The sequence below is a fragment of the Spea bombifrons genome, chromosome 5 (assembly GCF_027358695.1).
Source record: "Spea bombifrons isolate aSpeBom1 chromosome 5, aSpeBom1.2.pri, whole genome shotgun sequence".
Taxonomy (NCBI): Eukaryota; Metazoa; Chordata; class Amphibia; order Anura; family Pelobatidae; genus Spea; species Spea bombifrons.
In genome coordinates, this window is record NC_071091.1 from 4,281,313 (window position 1) to 4,301,981 (window position 20,669).

At 42.3% G+C, this 20,669-nt stretch overlaps 1 protein-coding gene across 1 annotated transcript in view; it reads left to right on the forward strand.

The window, feature by feature from the left end:
* Positions 1-20,669, forward strand: part of LOC128498026 (vasoactive intestinal polypeptide receptor-like) — an 87,541-nt gene that overhangs the window by 34,951 nt on the left and 31,921 nt on the right. Inside the window, exon 3 of the mRNA XM_053468296.1 lies at positions 20,297-20,404. Within this exon, the coding sequence (XP_053324271.1) occupies positions 20,297-20,404 (108 nt within the window). The remainder of the gene's footprint in view (positions 1-20,296; positions 20,405-20,669) is intronic.

Below are 20,669 nucleotides of genomic sequence, written 5' to 3' on the forward strand. Positions count from 1 at the left end.
ACTGCAGTTTTTCTGAAGTAATACTGCAGTTTTTTGGACATGAAAAAACTGCAATACTGCACTTTTACTGCACTTTTTTTTAATGTTGCAAACCTACAGTTGTACTTCAAAGTACTGTAGCTTTATTGCATTTGTACTTCCGTACAAAAATAACTGCAGTACAGTGAAGTACAAATGCAGTAAATGTGCAGTAATACTGCAGTAAAAGTGCAGTATTGCAGTTTTTTCATGTCCAAAAAACTGCAGTATTACTTCAGAAAAACTGCAGTAATTTTTTCGTAAGGGAATGTAATAGGAGATGGACCGCTTTGTGTCTCTCTCTTCCCCCGATGCCCCCTCTTTTCTAGGAGGTCAGAATGTTTGCTGGGTATGAGGGGATCGCACGGTTCTACAGCCCTAAAAGCCCCGATAATATGTGTAGAAACAGCAGGAAATGGGTTTATTGATCTAATTCTATAACTAAAATGCAGTGTTTTTGTTCTTAATGTCTGAGTTACGTAAAGGTCACAGAAAGTCCTCGGTGAAGCCTCACTCCAACCTATGGTCCTGTAATAAAAATGCTTGTCTAGGTAACAGTAATTTAAGTTGAAAAAAGACATCAAGGTCATCTGGAATGGGACGTCCAATGTTGGGTCCCTCAAAGTGATTTTAAATTATATCCCTTCCCTCCGAGAAGTCGGACAGCGCTGGTTCAGAAGGTATTCTTGTTCCATTGGAATGGATCTTCCAGTCCATCCAGGCCATTTTGCGGGGCGCAGGGCAAAACCTTGACAACCCTAAGGGTTGGTGCATGAGAGTAACATGCTGGGCTAGTAATGGAAATGTTTGGGCTAATTTCACCTTTTTATGCTTTTTCATGGAACAAATGACCATAAAACCTCTTGGATTAACCCTTAAGGACTTGTCCAGCTCTTCACCTTTAGCCTCCTGGAATGAACGACAAGACTGTATTAGTATTCTATTTTTTTTTCTTATCTCTTTTATGCAGTTTTGGAGACTTGTTTTTGTATAAAAAAAGGGGTCTTGTCTCCAAAAGTTTCTAAAAATAAACATTATATGTAAATTGAGTTATGTTAATTCTCGTGCAAACAGGGCACCTTTCATCAATTGCTTAACTGACAAAGCATGTAATTGTGCCTTTCCCTGTAAAGGTAGGATGAAAAATCATGTTGTTTTCTTCCCCACTTATCCCTTGGTTAAATATTTGCTCTCGCCTAATGGTTGCAGGGAGAGCCGTCTTCTGACTCATGACATTCTCTGGTTTTGTAAACGTTAATCTCGTTGTTATCTGGAGTATGCACTGATTGTAAAGTAGATCTTGACGGGAGATCTTGGGGAGGGGATGATCTCATAGCTGGTTGCATGTTAAGTCTCTAATGGAATCTTTCTTGTGGGTTGACTCCTTGGAGAGCCATCAAGATAAAAGATCAAAGAGAGATACGCATATAAAACAACGGTCTCCAAGCGAACCCTACGGTTGGAATGCCCAGCGTTGCTGGTAGGGTTTCCATCTACAACAAACCTTTACCATCTGATCGAGTGTTCCCGGTACTCGATGGGTCTCAGAACTTCTTTGGCCTGGCAAGGAGGTGGAATACAGGATAAATCTCGAGCGAGGTAGCTAAGGAATCTGGGAAAACTCATAGGCTGGGTAAAAACAGAGGCACGGGAACATCTAACCATGAGCGTTGGCGAGGTTGGCCAACGTAAGTCAAGGTCATACGCAACAAATAAACCTTAAAAAGTAATCAACGACCCAAGACCTTTTGTCTTAATTTTTATGTCATGCGCTGCTTTTATGTCCTGTTTACCCGCGCCAAATACATCAATAAACAATAATAATAGAAGAGCTAGCTATTTGATTGACCGATAGAGATGGAGCTGTGATGACGCTTAGGCCCAATGAGGGTGCAGGAAAATAAAACCATGATCTGGTATGATCAAAATCTTCCTGATTGGCTCTCATGAGCAGAATGGACCAATCAGGAGTGGTGGGATTACTTCTGATAGGCTTTCTCTGGCAAGATTCCACACAAATACCTTACATGTACATATTGCGGAAAGGCTTCCAATGCATACAGCGGTGTAGTCAGTATTTATCTAAATATAAAGAAAAATAAAGATTAGATCGCTGCCTGTCTGTAACCACGACAACACATAAAAAAAATTTCATAAATAACTGTATGGTGGCGAGGATCAGACGGTGATTTCACAGGTTCTGACCTAGCTGTCAAAACTCTATAAATGTAAACATTTGTTATATATTATATGTTTATATTATATACTTATTTATCATGCATAAATATCTTTTTCAATAAGAAAAGGAAGTTGAACATTTTTGGACTCCCATGACCCTCAGCCACAGTAGTGAGCCTCCAAAAGCAGATATTCCCGAGCTGTCATATTCGACGTGATGGTGTATTTTCTTGCTACATTTTGTTTTTTAACGTTTGCCTCCCCTACGATATGTTTTGTCCCCTACATGGGACTCGTGTGTAATCTACATGCGTGGGCCGTCATATCGGGGGGGGGCCTTTAAGAAAAATCCGTTGATAAGATTTTACAGGAAAATGGAGAAAATGTACTTTGTTTTCCAGTGATTTCGAGAATATCCCAGTGCAATTTAATGGTAGAATTCCTTCCGGTTAAAATAATTTCTTGGCTGAATGAGCCTACAAAGTACCGAACAGGTGGGGGCTGTTATACGAGAGCCTCGTAAGCCTCGGTGCGCAGAGAGGGGTCCCCCCAGGTCTTTACGGTGTGATGAGATTGGCTGCTGATTTCTCATTAATAATAATAATAGTATAATAAATTATAATAAAGTGTGATAGCATATAAGTGTCACACAATATTCTGACACCGCCATTCAGATCCAAAACGAGATGCATGCAGAGAGGGCCCCCCCGTAATGACTTTTTTTCTGCTGTAAATATTTAATGTATTTATGTTTTTAAGTAAGTGATTTAGGAAAATAAAGCGTCTTAATCCTTTTCTCTCCAGAGGGATGGGCAAGAGCATTATTTTGCGCCGGAATGTCAATTTACTGGTAATTGATGGGTTTAGGAAGTAAATCATTCTAAAAATGTAAAGGCTGTGTAAACCAAGTGTGTTTTAATTAGCATTCTTATTAATACAGTTTTTGATGTGTTTTTTACAGGAATGTTCTGGAAGCAATGTGTGACCCTATGTCCTTTGCTGAAATTCACAATTAATTCACAATAAAAAAAAAAAACTTTGTCATTTAAAGTTTTATGGTGGATATTGCTAATAATTTTATTTTTTAATATGAAGTGCACAGCACAGAATCTTCAAAGTGAGGGCCTTTCAAACGCACGCACGCCGCGTACTTACGCGTACTCACGCTTGCCCTTATACGCACACAAACGTACTCACGCTTGCCCTTATACGCACACACACACACGTACTCACACTTGCCCTTATACGCACACACAGGTACTCACGCTTGCCCTTATATGCACGCACACACAGGTACTCACGCTTGCCCTTATACGCACACACACGTACTCACGCTTGCCCTTATATGCACGCACACACAGGTACTCACGCTTGCCCTTATACGCACACACATACTCACGCTTGCCCTTATACGCACACACGTACTCACGCTTGCCCTTATACGCACACACGTACTCACGATTGCCCTTATACGCACACACGTACTCACGCTTGCCCTTATACGCACACACACACACACACTCACGCTTGCCCTTATACGCACACGTTCCCAGCTATGTCTGTATGGTGAAAACTGAACTTAATTAAAGGCTCCATGTACAAACGGCAAAGCATCAGCCCGTGAATAAGCCAATAAGTTAAATTGACCTACACGTTCCCGTCCTACACCCGTGTAACCCAATCAGCTTAAATTAATTCCTATAATTGAAGTTATATATATTGATGTGCAAAGCGAGACGAAGCCAAACTCATGAGTGTGTCGGTTACCTCCTTATCATGAACGTTCCAAGATAATGTTCTCATGCGATCTTGTGATGTCCAGACGCGCCTTCTCTAAAGGGGAAGTTCATAAAGAGACAGACGCTCTCTCTCTATATTTATATATTTATCTCCTTTTATATTCTTTACAGACTCTGCATTCAACGTATATTTTGTTTAAGATTTATAGCTCGGTTTACGTGCAATAAATTACGGGCGCCGTTTACAAAGCGCTTCTGCATTTTTTAGATTTCTCACGGACTCGGCTCCACGGAATCTCAGCCTTTTCAAACCGTTTTCAGGGGGGCAGAACATCAGGATGAAGGGGTAGATTCACAGGGTGATTGGGCTGGTTGTCGGAGCAAAGGGGCAGGTTTGTGGGCCAAAGGTTTTAAGGATGAAGAGGGATATCCTCGGGCAAACAAGTATATTTTTATGTTAAAGAAACGGTAATTATTTTATTATAAAATTATATATTTTTTACTTAACTTTATCATTAGCGCCAACTATTCCAGGAGCGCTTCTTACGGTAGGAACATTCTAAACACACAAGGCAATTCGATACATTAGAGGACGGAAATTCTTTTTTTTTTTTTTTTTTTTTTTTTTTTAAACTAAAAGAAGAAAAAAAAAAATCCCAAACCCCACCTCTGTCTACATTTTGTTTTTGATGGATCTGGATCGCATCTTCTGCAAGACAAAAAGCTGAGGGACAGGGGTCAATGACCATTGATACCTTCTCACTTCTCCTAATCAGCATGTCCAGATCGGGTCCATTTTGGTTAAAACCCACCCTATGTTGCCCCATTCCTCTGTAGAAACCAAGAACATTAGACAGAATTAGTACATGAATTAATGGAAGCGTGTAGGCTAACTTAAGGTGCACACGCAAGGTGGTCATCCGTGACCAGTGAGGTCCTATCCCTCGGATGATGCGCCAAAGACCTAGCTGGGGATGCCACAACTGGCCCTGGATTCTCAGATTACTGGAACATTTTTGTTTTTCCCCTATGGCCACTGGGATATCTAAAGTAGAAAGACCTCTTCCACCATAACTGGGTCCTTTTTGGGAATTTTATGTTGGACCGGACTGAAGATCCCATTTTGAGGGACACTCTTTTCCATTTAGGTTGATCTGCGCCACCAAAGCCTCGAACTTGGCAGCCCTTCCCTGGATGTAGCATTCTATAAAGAGTTCTCGACTCTTCATGACAAACCTAGAACGTTCCTCATTAGAATTTTATCTCAACAAGTTCTCCCCCAAATTTTTTTTATCTATATCCTGTGCCACTGGTTGAGCAAATCAACATAATTCAAGAAGTTCTTGGTGCGATGATGTCACCGGATTTATATTACAAAGTAAATTTGTTTGTCCGTATATTCTGGATTCTCCGCCAACAGAAGGCGAGGTTAGACCAGATCGTTGTGTGCCAACCTCGCAGACCGCGAACCCGGCTCTTTTAATGAGCTTGTAATGGACACGTCGAGGATAAGAGATTTGTTTGCAGGTATGTGTTCCGTAGTTATTCAACCGAATAATAAATATGTACCTTGCAAGGGTGAGGGGAGTTGAAAGTCCGCTCCGTAACTATTACATTGCTAGGTATTTTCGGAGCGTCCTGCTGTGTACATTAAGCAATGTTTGCTTGGTATATATTTGCTATATTAATATCGTTAGGTTTGACCTTAATAACGGAAGCTGTTTGTATCGTTCTAATTAGGATTTTTTTTTCCCGACGACGCCTTTCTTGAACAAAGTGACGAATAAGATAATTTGGGGGGCGATTGTATATTTAATACAAAGTTTTACTGATGGTAATGGCTTTTCTCCCATGTGGCTCAATCCTCTTTTGCCCCCAAGGTAGAGAAGAGGGAGCCCTCGGACACGGCTCAGTTGTGACGGGAACATAAAAGAAAATTCTAATTTTGTAAGGGATCGACCCCTTTTATTATTTAAGATCATAATTAACATCTAGGCCAACTAGGAAGGTGTGTATGTATATAAATTTACATTACCATTCAAAAGTTTGGGGTCACTCAGCTGTTTTTATGGAAAACAAGGACATTTCTGGCTGTAACATAATTACAAAAGGGTTTCTAACCATCAGTTAGCCTTTTAAACTTAAACTTGGATCAGTGAACACAACGTGGGACACAGGAGTGATAAAGGGCCATTGGACACAGGAGTGATGGGAGTGATAAAGGGCCTTTGGAGCACAGGAGTGATGGGAGTGATAAAGGGCCATTGGAACACAGGAGTGATGGGATTGATAAAGGGCCATCGGAACACAGGAGTTGATGGGAGTGATAAAGGGCCATCGGAACACAGGAGTTGATGGAAGTGATAAAGGGCCATCGGAACACAGGAGTGATGGGAGTGATAAAGGGCCATCGGAGCACAGGAGTTGATGGGATTGATAAAGGGCCATCGGAACACAGGAGTTGATGGGAGTGATAAAGGGCCATCGGAACACAGGAGTTGATGGGAGTGATAAAGGGCCATCGGAACACAGGAGTTGATGGGAGTGATAAAGGGCCATCGGAACACAGGAGTTGATGGGAGTGATAAAGGGCCATCGGAACACAGGAGTGATGGGAGTGATAAAGCGCCATTGGAACACAGGAGTGATGGGAGTGAACACATATATGTTCCTGTGTGTATTATATACACACACCCTCCATCTGTCTTTTTAAGTAAATATCCCATGACTGGCTTAATAAAGAAAATGAAGCTGTGGCATGTACTGATTTAATTAACATATATTTGCATATATTACCCCTTTAGAGCAATTCACTTTTTTAATGTAACTCGTGAGGCAATCTATCACCAGATGAAGCGTGTGAGCCGGTCCCATATCATTTAATAGCTAATCTGCCCTTATCAGACTCTACTGCCTCTAATTATGCAAAGAGCTCGGGAAGCTGATGCCTCCTCCGTTATTCCCCCCCTCGGCAGCTACAACAAGGATATGTGTGGGAACTAAAACATAAAACCTGTCGTCGGATCGGCCCCATCTGGCCCCCATCTATTCACCTATTTCTCCTGCTGTAAAGACTCAAACCTTAATCAGTCGTTGGTCTTAGATTCAGGAGCCATATGCCTATCCCATGCATGTTTAAATTCCCTCACTGTATCACCCTCTACCACAAAGACAAAATCATCTACTCGGACAAACCTTTCTTCATGACCTCCTCTTTTTTACTCCAATCAAATATGCCCCCCCCCCTCCATGCTAGTCTCTTTGCTTTATTTCCCCCCCGCCGCAATTTAATTTCTTTCACGTCCTCGCACATTTTGAGTGATTCATACTTTAAGTTAGTCTGAAAATGTTAAAATCCTCATAATTCAGGAATTCGTGAATGTAAAATCAGACTGGCGCTTTTATCAAATACAACCTTGACTCACTTTGTAACTTTACTTTGTACTTTTTGTAAAGTTATTTTAAAAAAATTCTTTCCTTTTATGTAAATAAACCGTAGCATATAATTTCTTTCTCCTGCTGGTTAATTCTCATAAAAAAACAAAAACATACTTAAAAAAAATAATAATAATATATATATATATATATATATATATATATATATATATATATATATATATATATTTTAAAGCTATGGCAATAACCTATCAGTGCCTGTCTTTGTGTCACATGACAACTAAGTGTTCAATGCAAAAATATAAAGCACAGATTATAGGAATGATGTCTTTTAGTTTAACATTTAGAAAGGAATTAAAAACTATTATCATTTATATTCTTTTCCTTATTTTTCTTTTTTTTTACCATAAAATCCTGATAGAAGAATATATATATATATTGTGCAGCGAGCGTGTCGAGGTCCTCTGCAGACAAGGTGTAGTCGGTTCTTCACGGTTCATTGAGTTTTGCTTGAATCGTGTTATATAAGATTTCTAAATTTAGAATTTCAGGCCATTGATTGGCTTATGTAACTACAAAAAATGTAGATTTCGTTTTACCGGTAAATTTGCTGAAATGTATAAGGATTTGCTGCGTGGCTGTTCTATTCTAATTTTTAACCAGGCAGTTTTTAGAATTGCCTGCCAATTAAATGACACGATCCTCAACAATTTTTTTTATTTTTTTAATTTTTTTGGTGATGGGTATGGATTTTTAAAGAAATGATTTCCCCAACAGTGCTTTACTTGTAATATTTTTAGCCCAAACAGTATTTGTTTAATTTCATTTCTTAATATTTAATTTTTTTTAAATGTTGAAATTGATCAGCAAAATTCTCTATAATTTCCGGACGGCTTTAGCTTTTGTCCCAACATCCCGATTTATATACAGGCCGTGTAACTACTCGATAGTGATTGAGGGGTTAAAGTCATATGTACCATGATACCAATAGCATATTTCCCAACAGTCCTGGTTTTCATATGGTTTTTGGTCCCTGTCCTGTGTAGATGCCCCATGTTCCTGCAGGCAGTTGGGATCATGGACTGGTTGGAGAGATCCTTTGATCTGCCCTGGTAGGCCTAGGGAGCTGCAAAATCAATGGAGGTCTGTGCTGCTGTGACACAGACCTTAGTTGTAGCCCCCATGTGGCCATCTTGCAATGCTAGCATCTTGAGGTGGCTATAGTCATCTGGAAAAGAATTCTATGCTCTTGCATATCAGGACATAAGAACAATCATCTGTTCCTTAGCAGGTCTAACAATTAGGTAAATGCAACCTAAAATGAACAACAAGACATGGCATATTACACGTGTCATCATTTATTCAACAAAAAATAAAGCCAAAATGGAAAAGCCATGTCTGAAAAACTAAGTTTGCACTTGGACCGTTAGGTGGGCGGGGACAGATACATAGCTCCACCCATACCATGCCTGGATCTACCCAATTTGTGTCCGTTTTTCCTCCAGTGTGAAATCCTGAGTCTTCCTGAGAAAGGAAGAAACGACAGCATTTTTTTTGGGATACTTGCATTTATTTTAATGCTGTCTCTTTAGAACGTGTGCGTTCCAGAACTAGATATACATGAAGGTGTCCATCGTGCCCAAACACGCAGCACGGCAGGGCTGATGTTTTCTTAGGGCAGATATCACACTATATTCTGCTTCGTGGGGTATAAAATACTTCCCCTCTTCTGCTACTTGTAAGAGGCAGAAGGGGGCACGGTTGGGATAAAGAGGATGTGGTTAGCTCAAAATTGCCTTGAATGGGGTTGACTGTGGAGAGACCCCAAGTGAAATCCAGAGTTCCCCCACAGAGCCTTACCTAGGGCTCCTGGGGCAGGGTTAGGGGCCCCGCTCCTTGATGGCATCCCAGAAGCAGAAGGAACGACAAGGAGGAGCGGGCACGTTGGCGCCACCTGGCTGCAGCGTGCCTCTCATGTTGCTGTGCCTGGGGCAGATGCCCCTCTTGCCACGCGCCCTGAGTTCCCAGGTATAAACCAGAATATTAGGACGTTTCAACTTCCAAGGAAAAGAAACTGACTAAGCGAGCCAAATCCTTCTTATCTCCGGCGCGTTCTTCTTCTTTGATATTCTCTTGCATTCCTACATTATGCCGATCTGGCTTAGCGTATAGAAAGACAAATCATCCGCCTTCAGAGCCAGGGAGCTAATAGCTTTTTTTTTTTTAATGAATGTCCAGCAGCTGTTATAGCTTAAGTACAGAATATAACGCATGTCTCTCTAGGGTACGGCATATACCTATTTTAAAGCGGTATTATCAAGGGTCGAGCTGCCTCAAGTTCTCTCAACGGGATTACCACGTTCAGGATTTTTAGGTGCGACGTAAGGAGAGGGTGGTAGATGAGTAGAATAGCTTCCCAGCAGAAGTGGTAGAGGGTAATAGAGCGAGGGGATTTGAACATGCATGGGATAGACATACGGCTCCTGAATCTAAGACGAGACCAACGACTGATTAAGCTTTAAGTCTTTGCAGCAGGAATAAATTGGAAGACTAGACGGGGGCCAAATGGGGCCGATCTGCCAGCAGATTCTATGTTTCTATTTATTGTTTTAAATGAAACTATATATATATATATATATATATATATATATATATATAAATATTATATTATCTTTTATTTGTATATATTATCTTTTATTTGTGTGTGTATATATATTTATATTATCTTTTTTATCTTTTATTTGTATATATATTATCTTTGTGTATATATATATATATATATATTATATTATTATTATTCTCTTTTATTTGTGTGTGTGTATATATGTGTGTATATATATATATATATTTAATGGGTGCAGAAGGGAAACCCTTATAAGAGAAAATTTTTATCGGAATTCAGAAAAGACGCACGGTTTAAAGGAAAAAGAACAGAAATGGAAGTTGAGAGAGTTATGGGGTGCAAGCATAAGGGAAGAAGGAAAAGGAAGATAAGACCAAGATGAGACGCCAGAGAGATTTCTTTATCTCTGATTAATGAAATGCTCCGAGCTGACCGTTCTTAATTAGGATCCCAGTAATTGCAGACATTCCTCGGCTTAAACCGTTTTCTTCAGAAAACATATTTTTGGTAGCCTCGGAATCGCGAGAGAAAACGCGTTTAGTAATACAAATGACTGTAAAGTTTTAGTAAACGTAGACGTTAACATTATTATTATTTTTTTTAACGGTGTCTGCCGCTAAGAGAAATATTTAGAATTATTGTTCGTTCGGCTGAGGGGCGACGTGAAAAATGAGTCTTCGTGGAAAAACTCTAGTGCCTGGTACCGAATCTCACACCGCCAGATAAAATTACTTTTCAGTGAAATTTGTAGCAAAAGATGAGACCAGGGAAGGGCTGACCCCTTGGCCTGGAGGCAGGAAAAGACCAAGTGGCCCCACCGGCCCCTTGCCTCCCCCTCAGTAATACACACACTGGCACGCATTTTACACTTTCTCACACTAACACACATACATACAAAAAAGAAAAGTAGCGTAAAGTTCCCTTCAGTGTAAAAAAAAAATAAAAAGCGCTTTTAAGTTTTCGTGAGATGAGGGATGCCTCTTATATATCAAAATTCAGCGGGATTTATGTCTATATAACGTGTGTGTGTATATAATATGAATACAGTATATATATATATTTTATATAAACACAAACACAAGAATACAATAGTTTAATATTGTCTTTTATTTTTTTTGCACTAAGCGCACTTCAGTACTCATTTTCTTTTTTCGGTTTATCGCTTTTGTGTGTATGTGTGGGGAGACGCACGCTCTGATTCTGTTCCTGCTAGGTGTGAAGTGAGGCGCTGAGACATAATTACCTTTTTCACACATACACACACTTATGCATACAAACATTCATAAACTAACACACAAACACACACTGGTAAAACGCACACATACACACATGCGAACACACTCCCATTTACATGTACACATTCATGCTAACACTCTTTCACATATACACTCCCGTTTACACATACACACTCATGCTAATTCAAACACATGCACACATGCTAACACACTCCCATTTACACATACACACTCATGCTAATTCAAACACATGCACACATACTAACACTCATGTTTACACACTCATGCTAATTCAAATTAATTATACAGCCAGCTTTATGCTTATGAAACCTCAGCTTCCCGGCTATATAACGATACCTCTGATTATCTCGTTTGCCTCTGAGACTGCCAAACTTTTTGGTCCCTTTTTTCCAAAGTTAACTTAGGAAATAGGTTTTCTTTAAAACAGAAAATCTGTTTCCTTTAAAGGCGGCGGATAAACAGCCGCGTGAAACCGAAGCGATTATTGGCTAAAGCTAATTGGTTAATGTTACCAAGATACCAATCGGTCGTGGGCAAATTACATGGGCTACGGGCTAAAGGAGGAATAGGCGGGGCTATAAAAAGCCACACCCATTTCTGAATAGTCAGTAACGTGTCTTATATCTGCCCCTTCCCCTGATTGTTTTGCTCTCATTCTACCCCCTCCCATTCCCTGACTTCTCAACCTGTCTTATGCCCATAGCTGGGAACTCCGCATCTCCAGGTCGTGGAAGCAGGGTCCTGACACCCCCCCTTAATTTCCCCCTTAAAATGGGGTGTGTCCCATGATGTCAGCAGGAACACCCACTGACTTCAGCAGGAGCCGTCCGCAACATCATCCTCATCCCGCAAGAGGTGGGTTCTGTGTACCCGGAGCCTAGAAGATCCCAAGTATGCTTTTGCCCACTCCTTGATTGGGCCATTATCATCCTACAACTCCTCCTATCCCCCGCCTACAAAATGCTTATTCATGAATATTTGATGCTGGTTCAGTTGAAGAGACCACCGAGGTCCGATATGACTAGAGCTGAAACAACGAATCGATAAAATCGATAATAATCGATAACGGAAATCATCGATAACGATTTCCGTTATCGATTAATCGAGTGATCAATTCGTTGTTGGAGCACTCGGCTCCTTTTACTTACCTCCGCGAGCGTTCCCCGCTTCTGCTACACGCTCTGCAGTCTCCGCCTTCTTTCAGCTACGTGACGGATGTGACGCGTTCCGGAGGTAAGTATTCTTCATGTCTATGTGCACGGATCGCACAGAGCGAATCGCTCTGTGCGAATGGAGCCACTCGCACAGAGCGGTTCGCTCTGTGCGAGTGGCTCCACTCGCACAGAGCGGTTCGCTCTGTGCGAGTGGCTCCACTCGCACAGAGCGGTTCGCTCTGTGCGAGTGGCTCCATTCGCACAGAGCGGTTCGCTCTGTGCGAGTGGCTCCATTCGCACAGAGCGGTTCGCTCTGTGCGAGTGGCTCCATTCGCACAGAGCGGTTCGCTCTGTGCGAGTGGCTCCATTCGCACAGAGCGGTTCGCTCTGTGCGAGTGGCTCCATTCGCACAGAGCGGTTCGCTCTGTGCGAGTGGCTCCATTCGCACAGAGCGGTTCGCTCTGTGCGAGTGGCTCCATTCGCACAGAGCGGTTCGCTCTGTGCGAGTGGCTCCATTCGCACAGAGCGGTTCGCTCTGTGCGAGTGGCTCCATTCGCACAGAGCGGTTCGCTCTGTGCGAGTGGCTCCATTCGCACAGAGCGGTTCGTGAGTGTGGGTGCAGGGCAGAGTGGGGGTGGGGGTGCAGGGCAGAGTGGGGGTGGGGGTGCAGGGCAGAGTGGGGGTGGGGGGTGCAGGGCAGGAGACTGGGTGCAGGGCAGAGTGGGGGTGGGGATGCAGGGTGTGAGTGTGGGTGCAGAGCAGAGTGGGAGACTGGGTGCAGGGCAGAGTGGGGGTGGGGATGCAGGGCAGGGTGTGAGTGTGGGTGCAGGGCAGAGTGGGTGCAGGGCAGAGTGTGAGTGTGGGGGCAGGGCAGAATGTGGGGGCAGGGCTGGGTGCAGGGCAGAGTTGGAGACTGGGTGCAGGGGCACAGTGCAAAGTGCTGGGTGCAAAGTGCCAGTGCTGGGTGCAAAGTGCCAGTGCTGGGTGCAAAGTGCCAGGGCTGGGTGCAAAGTGCTGGGTGTAAAGTGCCAGGGCTGGGTGCAAAGTGCTGGGTGCAAAGTGCCAGGGCTGGGGCAAAGTGCTGGGCGCAAAGTGCTGAGTGCTGGGTACAAAGTGCTGGGTGCAAAGTGCTGGGTGCAAAGTGCTGAATGCTGGGTGCAAAGTGCTGGATGCAAAGTGCCAGGGCTGGGGCAAAGTGCTGGGTGCAAAGTGCTGGGTGCAAAGTGCCAGGGCTGGGTGCAAAGTGCTGGGTGCAAAGTTCTGGGGCAAAGTGCCAGGGCTGGGGCAAAGTTTCTTGAACAGTAATAGTCCACCTCTTTTCAGAATGTTTGGGGTTATTTTGTTTCATAAATATTGTGTTTGGGTTCTTGTACTTTTTTATTACATCATAACAAAATAAGAATGTTAATGTAAATTTTAAGTTGTTTTTTAACATCCAGTTCATTAAATTCTTTTAAATAAACGAAAAATTTGCATATTGTTTTTTTTTATCCGATTAATCGATTAATCGAAAAAATAATCGGCCGATTAATCGATTATTAAAATAATCGTTAGTTGCAGCCCTAGATATGACCCTTAACTAACGACTGACGTAACGACGCCTGAAATGTCTGTGGAAGGATAATTATATTAAGCGTTCCTTAGAGGTAATAAAGTATTGAAGGCCTCTGTGTGCGGTGCGATTACCCGCGCGATAATGTGCGTAGTATTAGGATTCCGAGTCCCGAGGGCTGTTCTTCCAGTAATCTCCGAGCGAGTCGGGTACCGCGGCGTTCCTTCTATTTAATTAAACTTTTTAAATCGCCTTTTATGCCGTGGGGAATGTAACCGTTCTGGAGCAACGCTGTCCGCTTAACGAGTTCAAGAATAATGGAGGTGAAAGGCAGACCACAGAGGCTTCGGGGTCATTTATGTCCTGTTTAGAGTCCTAAGCTCCGTCAGATCGGCCCCATTTGGCCCCCATCTAGTCGTCCCGATTCTCTTGCTGTAAAGACTCAAACCATAATCAGTCGTTGGTCTCGTCTTAGATTCAGAAGCCGTATGTCTATCCCGCGCATGTTTAATACCCCTACAATATTACCCTCTACCACTTCTGCTGGGAGGCTGCTCCACTTATCTATCGCCCTCTCCGTAAAGTAAGACTCATTAAGTCTCTGACCCTCTAGTTTGGAATTATGACTGATTGTCCTCATATTTGACTTTGAAAACTCCTACATATTATTCTGTACGCGTAATTAAAAGCTTTCATAGCTTCCTGTTCTCAAGACGTACATAATTACCATACCTGGGTACTTCCAGGGTAAGCTATCCAGAGTTCTCCCTCTTCTAGGGGAGTGGCTCTGTGTAAGGGGCAGGGCTAGCCACATAAGGGGCGGGGTTAGCCCCGGATAGCCATTATTATTTTAACCCTTTGCTTCATAATAATAGATCGTGGACAGGAAAGTCATTGGTTGCCATCTTTGTCACACATTTCACTTTTGATATAGTTTAAAAAAAAAAAATAGCTTTTAAATCTATGACCACAATTTTTTTTTAACTGTATTTTAGGGGTGGGGCTTCAGCATGGGTGTGGCCTCAAAGGGGCGTTGCTTCAAATTCATGGCATGATATAACTGAATGCAAAAAAATGTATGTGGAAATAAAAAAAACACATAGAAAAAGCATTAAAAACACATACAAAAAAGCAAATATAAAATACTTTTAAAACACATTGTAAACCAAAAATCACTAGATTTAAAATTAACCTAAATAAAAAAAAATTTAATTAAAAAAAAATCTAGAGTTTTAATGCATTTTCTTGTTCGAGTTGTTAAGTTGACAATTCCCTTTTAATGAAGTATTTATCGTGATTTGGGTAAATTATACCGCACTATTCTACTCATAGCCCCCCAAAACAGCACATGTGGGGTTAATCTCTGTTTATATCCCGTAAACACACGAGATGTAACCTACGGTAAGATATATGTCGCTATCTATAGCCGTAGGGCAGAATACGCTGACGGGATCTATAGGCCGAACCACAATATCACAACAATCGATCAAATTCTTGCTTGGGGTTGGAAATAGTTCACATTTGATATTTTTTGCACAATTTTAAAAGAAAAAAATGATTAAAATGGTTCACAAGATGGAAAAAATAAATTTGTGCCTCTGTAGCCACGTTTTTATCTCTAATTGAAATTCCACTGTTTACATATATATAATTATGAGGCAGAAATTCTGGATTTTGGATTTAAATCAGCTGAAATTTGTTGTATTAATTGTTAGCCCCCCCCTGTTTAAAAACTTGTGGTTTTGTATCTTGTGGCCTCCGTTGCACATCTTTATTCGGATGATTATCTGGTGGATCAGATGAACAAACATTAAATAATTAGAATGGTTTTTGTGTGGATTATGCTAGAAAAGATCAAGATGGCGCCAAATATACGGAACAGATTTTTTATTTTTTTTAAAAAAACAAAACACTTTATTTTTGGAATAATTTTTAATATTATTTTAAAGTGTTTCTTTGATGCTCATATCTTTGATTGCCGATTTACTGTGGGCAGTCCACTGACAATGGTGGACGGGCTGCTGATCGCGGTTTGTAGCATGGTAGGAGGGGGAGGGGAGTGGGCGTGGAGTGGGTATACCTGGGAAGTTTATGGATTGTCGGTGGGCGGTCCCGCGGATGTCTGTGGGCGGTCCCGCGGATGTCTGTGGGCGGTCCCGTTGATGTCGCTTGCAGGAAAAAAGCCCTTGTAGAGGAAGTGGACGGGGAGGCCCAGAGAAGTGGCGCTTCACCCGGAGTCTCCGGGCAAATCCAGGACAGTCCCGGAGACCAAAAACGGGAGAGTTCGCAGGTATTCTAATGCCTGTCCGATCTCCGGTGTACTGGTGGGGAAACGTAATACATCCTAATGGTCACCTACGCCATCTTCCACCGGCAACGGCATTAAGGGCAGGCCCGGTGCCTGACCTCGCTCCATACGCTCCCGTTCTGCCACTCCAGCAGCCGACCAGGTGCAGCGGTTCATGACCACTGGCCAGATATGCCCAGCCACATGCTACATGAGCATAAAAAGGGGACGCGCTAGCCAGCAATCAGCCTCCCAGTGCCGTGGCCACCTAATCCCCAGTCCAGCCCTGATTAAGGGGTTAAAATGACCTGGTTTCTGGATGTGATTGATTGGCCAGCTGTTCATGAGATTGCGGGGAGAAATAAGAAAAATGCAAAGAGCCTGTAAGTTCTCTATTTTTTTTAATAGAATGCCCATTTGCGTTAATATTTGCATTCCCGACTGCCATTCCCAGCATCCCTCCCCATAAGTGATTCCGATAACCATCAGAAGTTCTCCTATCCTTCTCTCCGTTCTGATGCAGAACGGCTTTGTTCAAACGTTTATATTCCACGCCCGTCGCTCGCGTATTGTGAAGCGTTCGCTGATCGAATCTGACGCGTGGCCCCGGGCTCCGTTTATACATCTTGACATGGAGGAAAATACCTTAGGAGATCAGAGAAAAAAAATATAGAGATGTTTGTACGTGGGATATAGAGAATCCGGCACTTATTACCCAAACATGGTACGGGGCAGCTAACCAGGACTGTTGGGTGGTATATATATATATAGCAAGAAGGACTTTCACCTGGTTTTCTCTGCGTGTGATAATACTTATAGCCCCAAATGCAGACTGCGGGGCATTAAAACGGGTATAAAAGTCAGTTATTAGCCCCAAAAGTCTTCTTGCAGGACTGTAACTGGACCTGCGATCCTCAGCTTCCCTCCGCATGGGAAAAATTGTATCTAAGGAATTAAAATGCTGTTCGCTTCCAGTCTAATCCATTAAAGTCAAGTGCGGACCCTTATGAGTTTTTATCAGTTTTTGTTTGTTTATGCTGCCTGAGAAAGTAGAATGTCCGACGGGCCGATTGTAGCGCATTCCAAATGAATGGGTCGGTGACTCATTCCCTATTAGCGGCCCAAAAATGATTCCAAATAAACATCTTTTTCCTTCCTTTGATTAATGAGCGTTTCTGCTGGAGGAAAACACTTGTGCTGAAAAGACCCAACATTGAAAGATTGCATTGTATAAACACGGAATGCGCGAGTATCAGAATGTCCGTGAGAGTTTGACGGCTAAAACGTATCAAGCCAATGTGACGCGTTTTTGATAATTGCCGTAAATGGCGATCAAAAGGCAATCGCATAACCGGGAAATGATAATATTCGGCGGAGCGAATGAAGTGGATTTATCACTCCCATCACTCCTGTGTTCTGATGGCCCTTTATCACTCCCATCACTCCTGTGTTCCAATGGCCCTTTATCGCTCCCATCACTCCTGTGTTCCAATGGCCCTTTATCACTCCCATCACTCCTGTGCTCCAATGGCCCTTTATCACTCCCATCACTCCTGTGTTCCAATGGCACGTTGTGTTCGCTGATCCAAGTTTAAGTTTAAAAGGCTAACTGATGGTTAGAAAACCCTTTTGTAATTATGTTACAGCCAGAAATATCCTTGTGTTCCATGAAAACAGCTCAGTGACCCCAAACTTTTGAATGGTTGTGTATAAAGCTTAAGGTCACTGAGGATCTCCGATAGTTTTGTAATTCTTATAAGTTTCCAGCATTGGGTTTTGATTCTAAATGTCAGCATTTTGAAGTATTATCCATCTTGGTGACCGAATCCCTTCTAGGACGTGGAGTTCCTTTTTCCAGGAGACGTTTAAGATCAAATAAAATCTGTAATTATTAATCACCCGGTGCGCAGAGAGGTTCGCCTCGGAATTATTAGACTGCTCTTACATAGTAAATTAAGAACAAATGAACCCCGGAGCATGCAATAAAATAAGGAAGCGCAGCCCCTGTGATTTGTTTGTAGTCCGTCAGGTCGGCTCGTTGTTAATAATTCAGGAAGGTATGTGCTGGAAACACACAGGAATTCTCTTCCCACAGAGAAATAAACCCCGGGCCGGACTATTTTCTGCTCATGTCTGGTTATTATCACGAAACCTGGGATCTGCAAAAGCTTTTTATACCCTGATCCTGGAAAATTTACGGGCTGGTTTTAGTCTTTTGTTGTTTTTTTTTTTCAACAGACTCTTTTAACTTTTTTTTTTTTTTTTTTAACTTCTTTTGGAATATCTTAACCTCCTGACGAGTCATAGTTTCCATAAGGACAGCCTTAGAACCATTTGGTTGCCACCAGGACAGGACTGGTCGACGACGGGGCAGCCCTGGCGCTTTAAGGCCAGAGGCCCGTCTGATGACGTAAAGCGTGGCCAACAGCTGTGTAGACGCGGACGAACACTATGTTTTTATTGGGCCGTGGCCTGCGGCCCTGCCTATCCATCCCCGGGCTTCGACCAGCTGCCCACTGGCCAGTTTGGGACCAGCTGCCACCATTAAGCAGTCGTATAACCTTTTTAATCCGCTATGGAAGGGTTAGTATTTTAAGGGTTAACTTATTTATGTGTCCAGCCATGATTCCTTCACACCAACATTTTAGACCCTGCCACTAGGGTATCTACTGGACACCAGTTGAAGAACATATTTATTTATTCATTTTCTATTTTAATTTATTCCTTTTAATTATTGCCAAGGTCACCCATAATGCCCCTTTAACACTTTGCTGGTCAAGGCTGGGGAGAAGATGCTTTGGCTTTTATGACCACTGCCCCAAATCAGCCAAGCACAATCCCGTCAGCAGATCCAGTAGTGGAAATTGTTGATTCTATATAAATGTCATTATTATTAATAATAATATTAATAATAATAATGTTATTATTTATTATTACGTATTTAATATGTATTTCTGAACAGTCAAGCAAACCTTTTATCCGTGGTTTCCCTCAAAATAATAATAAAAAGAAAACGTTCTACTCCAGTCGATGAGCTTTCTTTTTTAGTTTAAATGGAATGTAAACGGATCCAAAAATGTCCTTTTGAGTGACATTCCGCAAATTTCCAGGGTCACTTGAGCTTCCATATTTAGATTATCCGAGGAAGTGAAGTTTTACTTGCAAATCCCACTGAAGATATAGTAGCGCTTAGGTTTTACTGTTTGACTCCCGGGGTACAGGAACGGTTAAACAACAAAGGCAGTTTTTCGAAGTGATATATAATGCATCAAAACGTGAAAGTTGCCATTTAATTGAAGATGTGGGTTTTTCGCTTTGTGGAAGGTGGGTGAAATCAGTCACACAGAGTTATTCTTCTAGATGATGTCATACAAGACATTTAACAGCTGCAAACCCTAACGCTGCTAAGAACTTGGAGATTTACCTTCTTGTTACATTGTAATCGTATAGTTGAGATGTTATCCCAGATTTGGTGGCCACACAAGGATACTTGAACTAGAAAATTTGGTACGTTCGGCTGGAAACCCTGTTCTTTCGGGTCTACTTTAACTTCATTACAGAGCTGATTCCGCAACAGAACCCTAAAGGAACTCAGCAGATGCCCCATTAGGTCCTCCCCAGACCATGCTGAACTCAACAGGGTCCCTGAGATGCCACCACGTTCACCTCGGCTTTCTCCCAAGTTCTCTTTGGTGATAAATGGCCATACTTATTGCTGTCCAACAGCCTGGAAATAATTGCTGTTTGGATCTGGGCATAGTGAGTAAATCTTGTGCTTTTGAAGGTTCTAAAGGAAGTATCTAGAAAATGGACAATAAAAGAAACCATGATGAATGGCCCACGTTGGCCAGGTCGCTCTGCAGAGGTTATGCACTAAAACATGTAAAGCGTTACTCATTTTAGTGCAAAATAAGAGAGCTAGGAAGTTTCTCCAACCCGAACGAGAACTCCCAACACAAGAGGTGCTTCAGGTCCAAAGGTTCATGGATGGACTTTGCCATTGATTGGTTTGTTTGTGTTGTGGAGATCATCAGATCTAGATACTATTGGATGCGATTTTCTGACATATTGTATGTTTTCCCTTCATTTTCAGGATGTCAAAGAATGTGGGACAACATAACCTGTTGGCCATCAGCGGAGGTCGGGGAGAGCGTGGTGATGCAGTGCCCTCATTACTTTGACTTCTTCACCAACACAGAAGGTGGGTCTCTTTATGTTGTAGCAGAAACAGATTCACTCACACATGAGCACATCCTTGACTGCCAATAACCCCTTAAAAATGTTAGTGTGGGAGTGAGACTGGACAAGTTTTTACAGGTGGGAAGGGCAAAACGCAACCTTCTGATGAGGGTCAGAGGCAGCAGAGGCCTACTTCCAGCGGAAGTGGTAGAGGGTAATACAGTGGGGGTATTAAACATGCGCGGGATAGACATACGGCTCCTGAATCTAAGACGAGACCAACGACT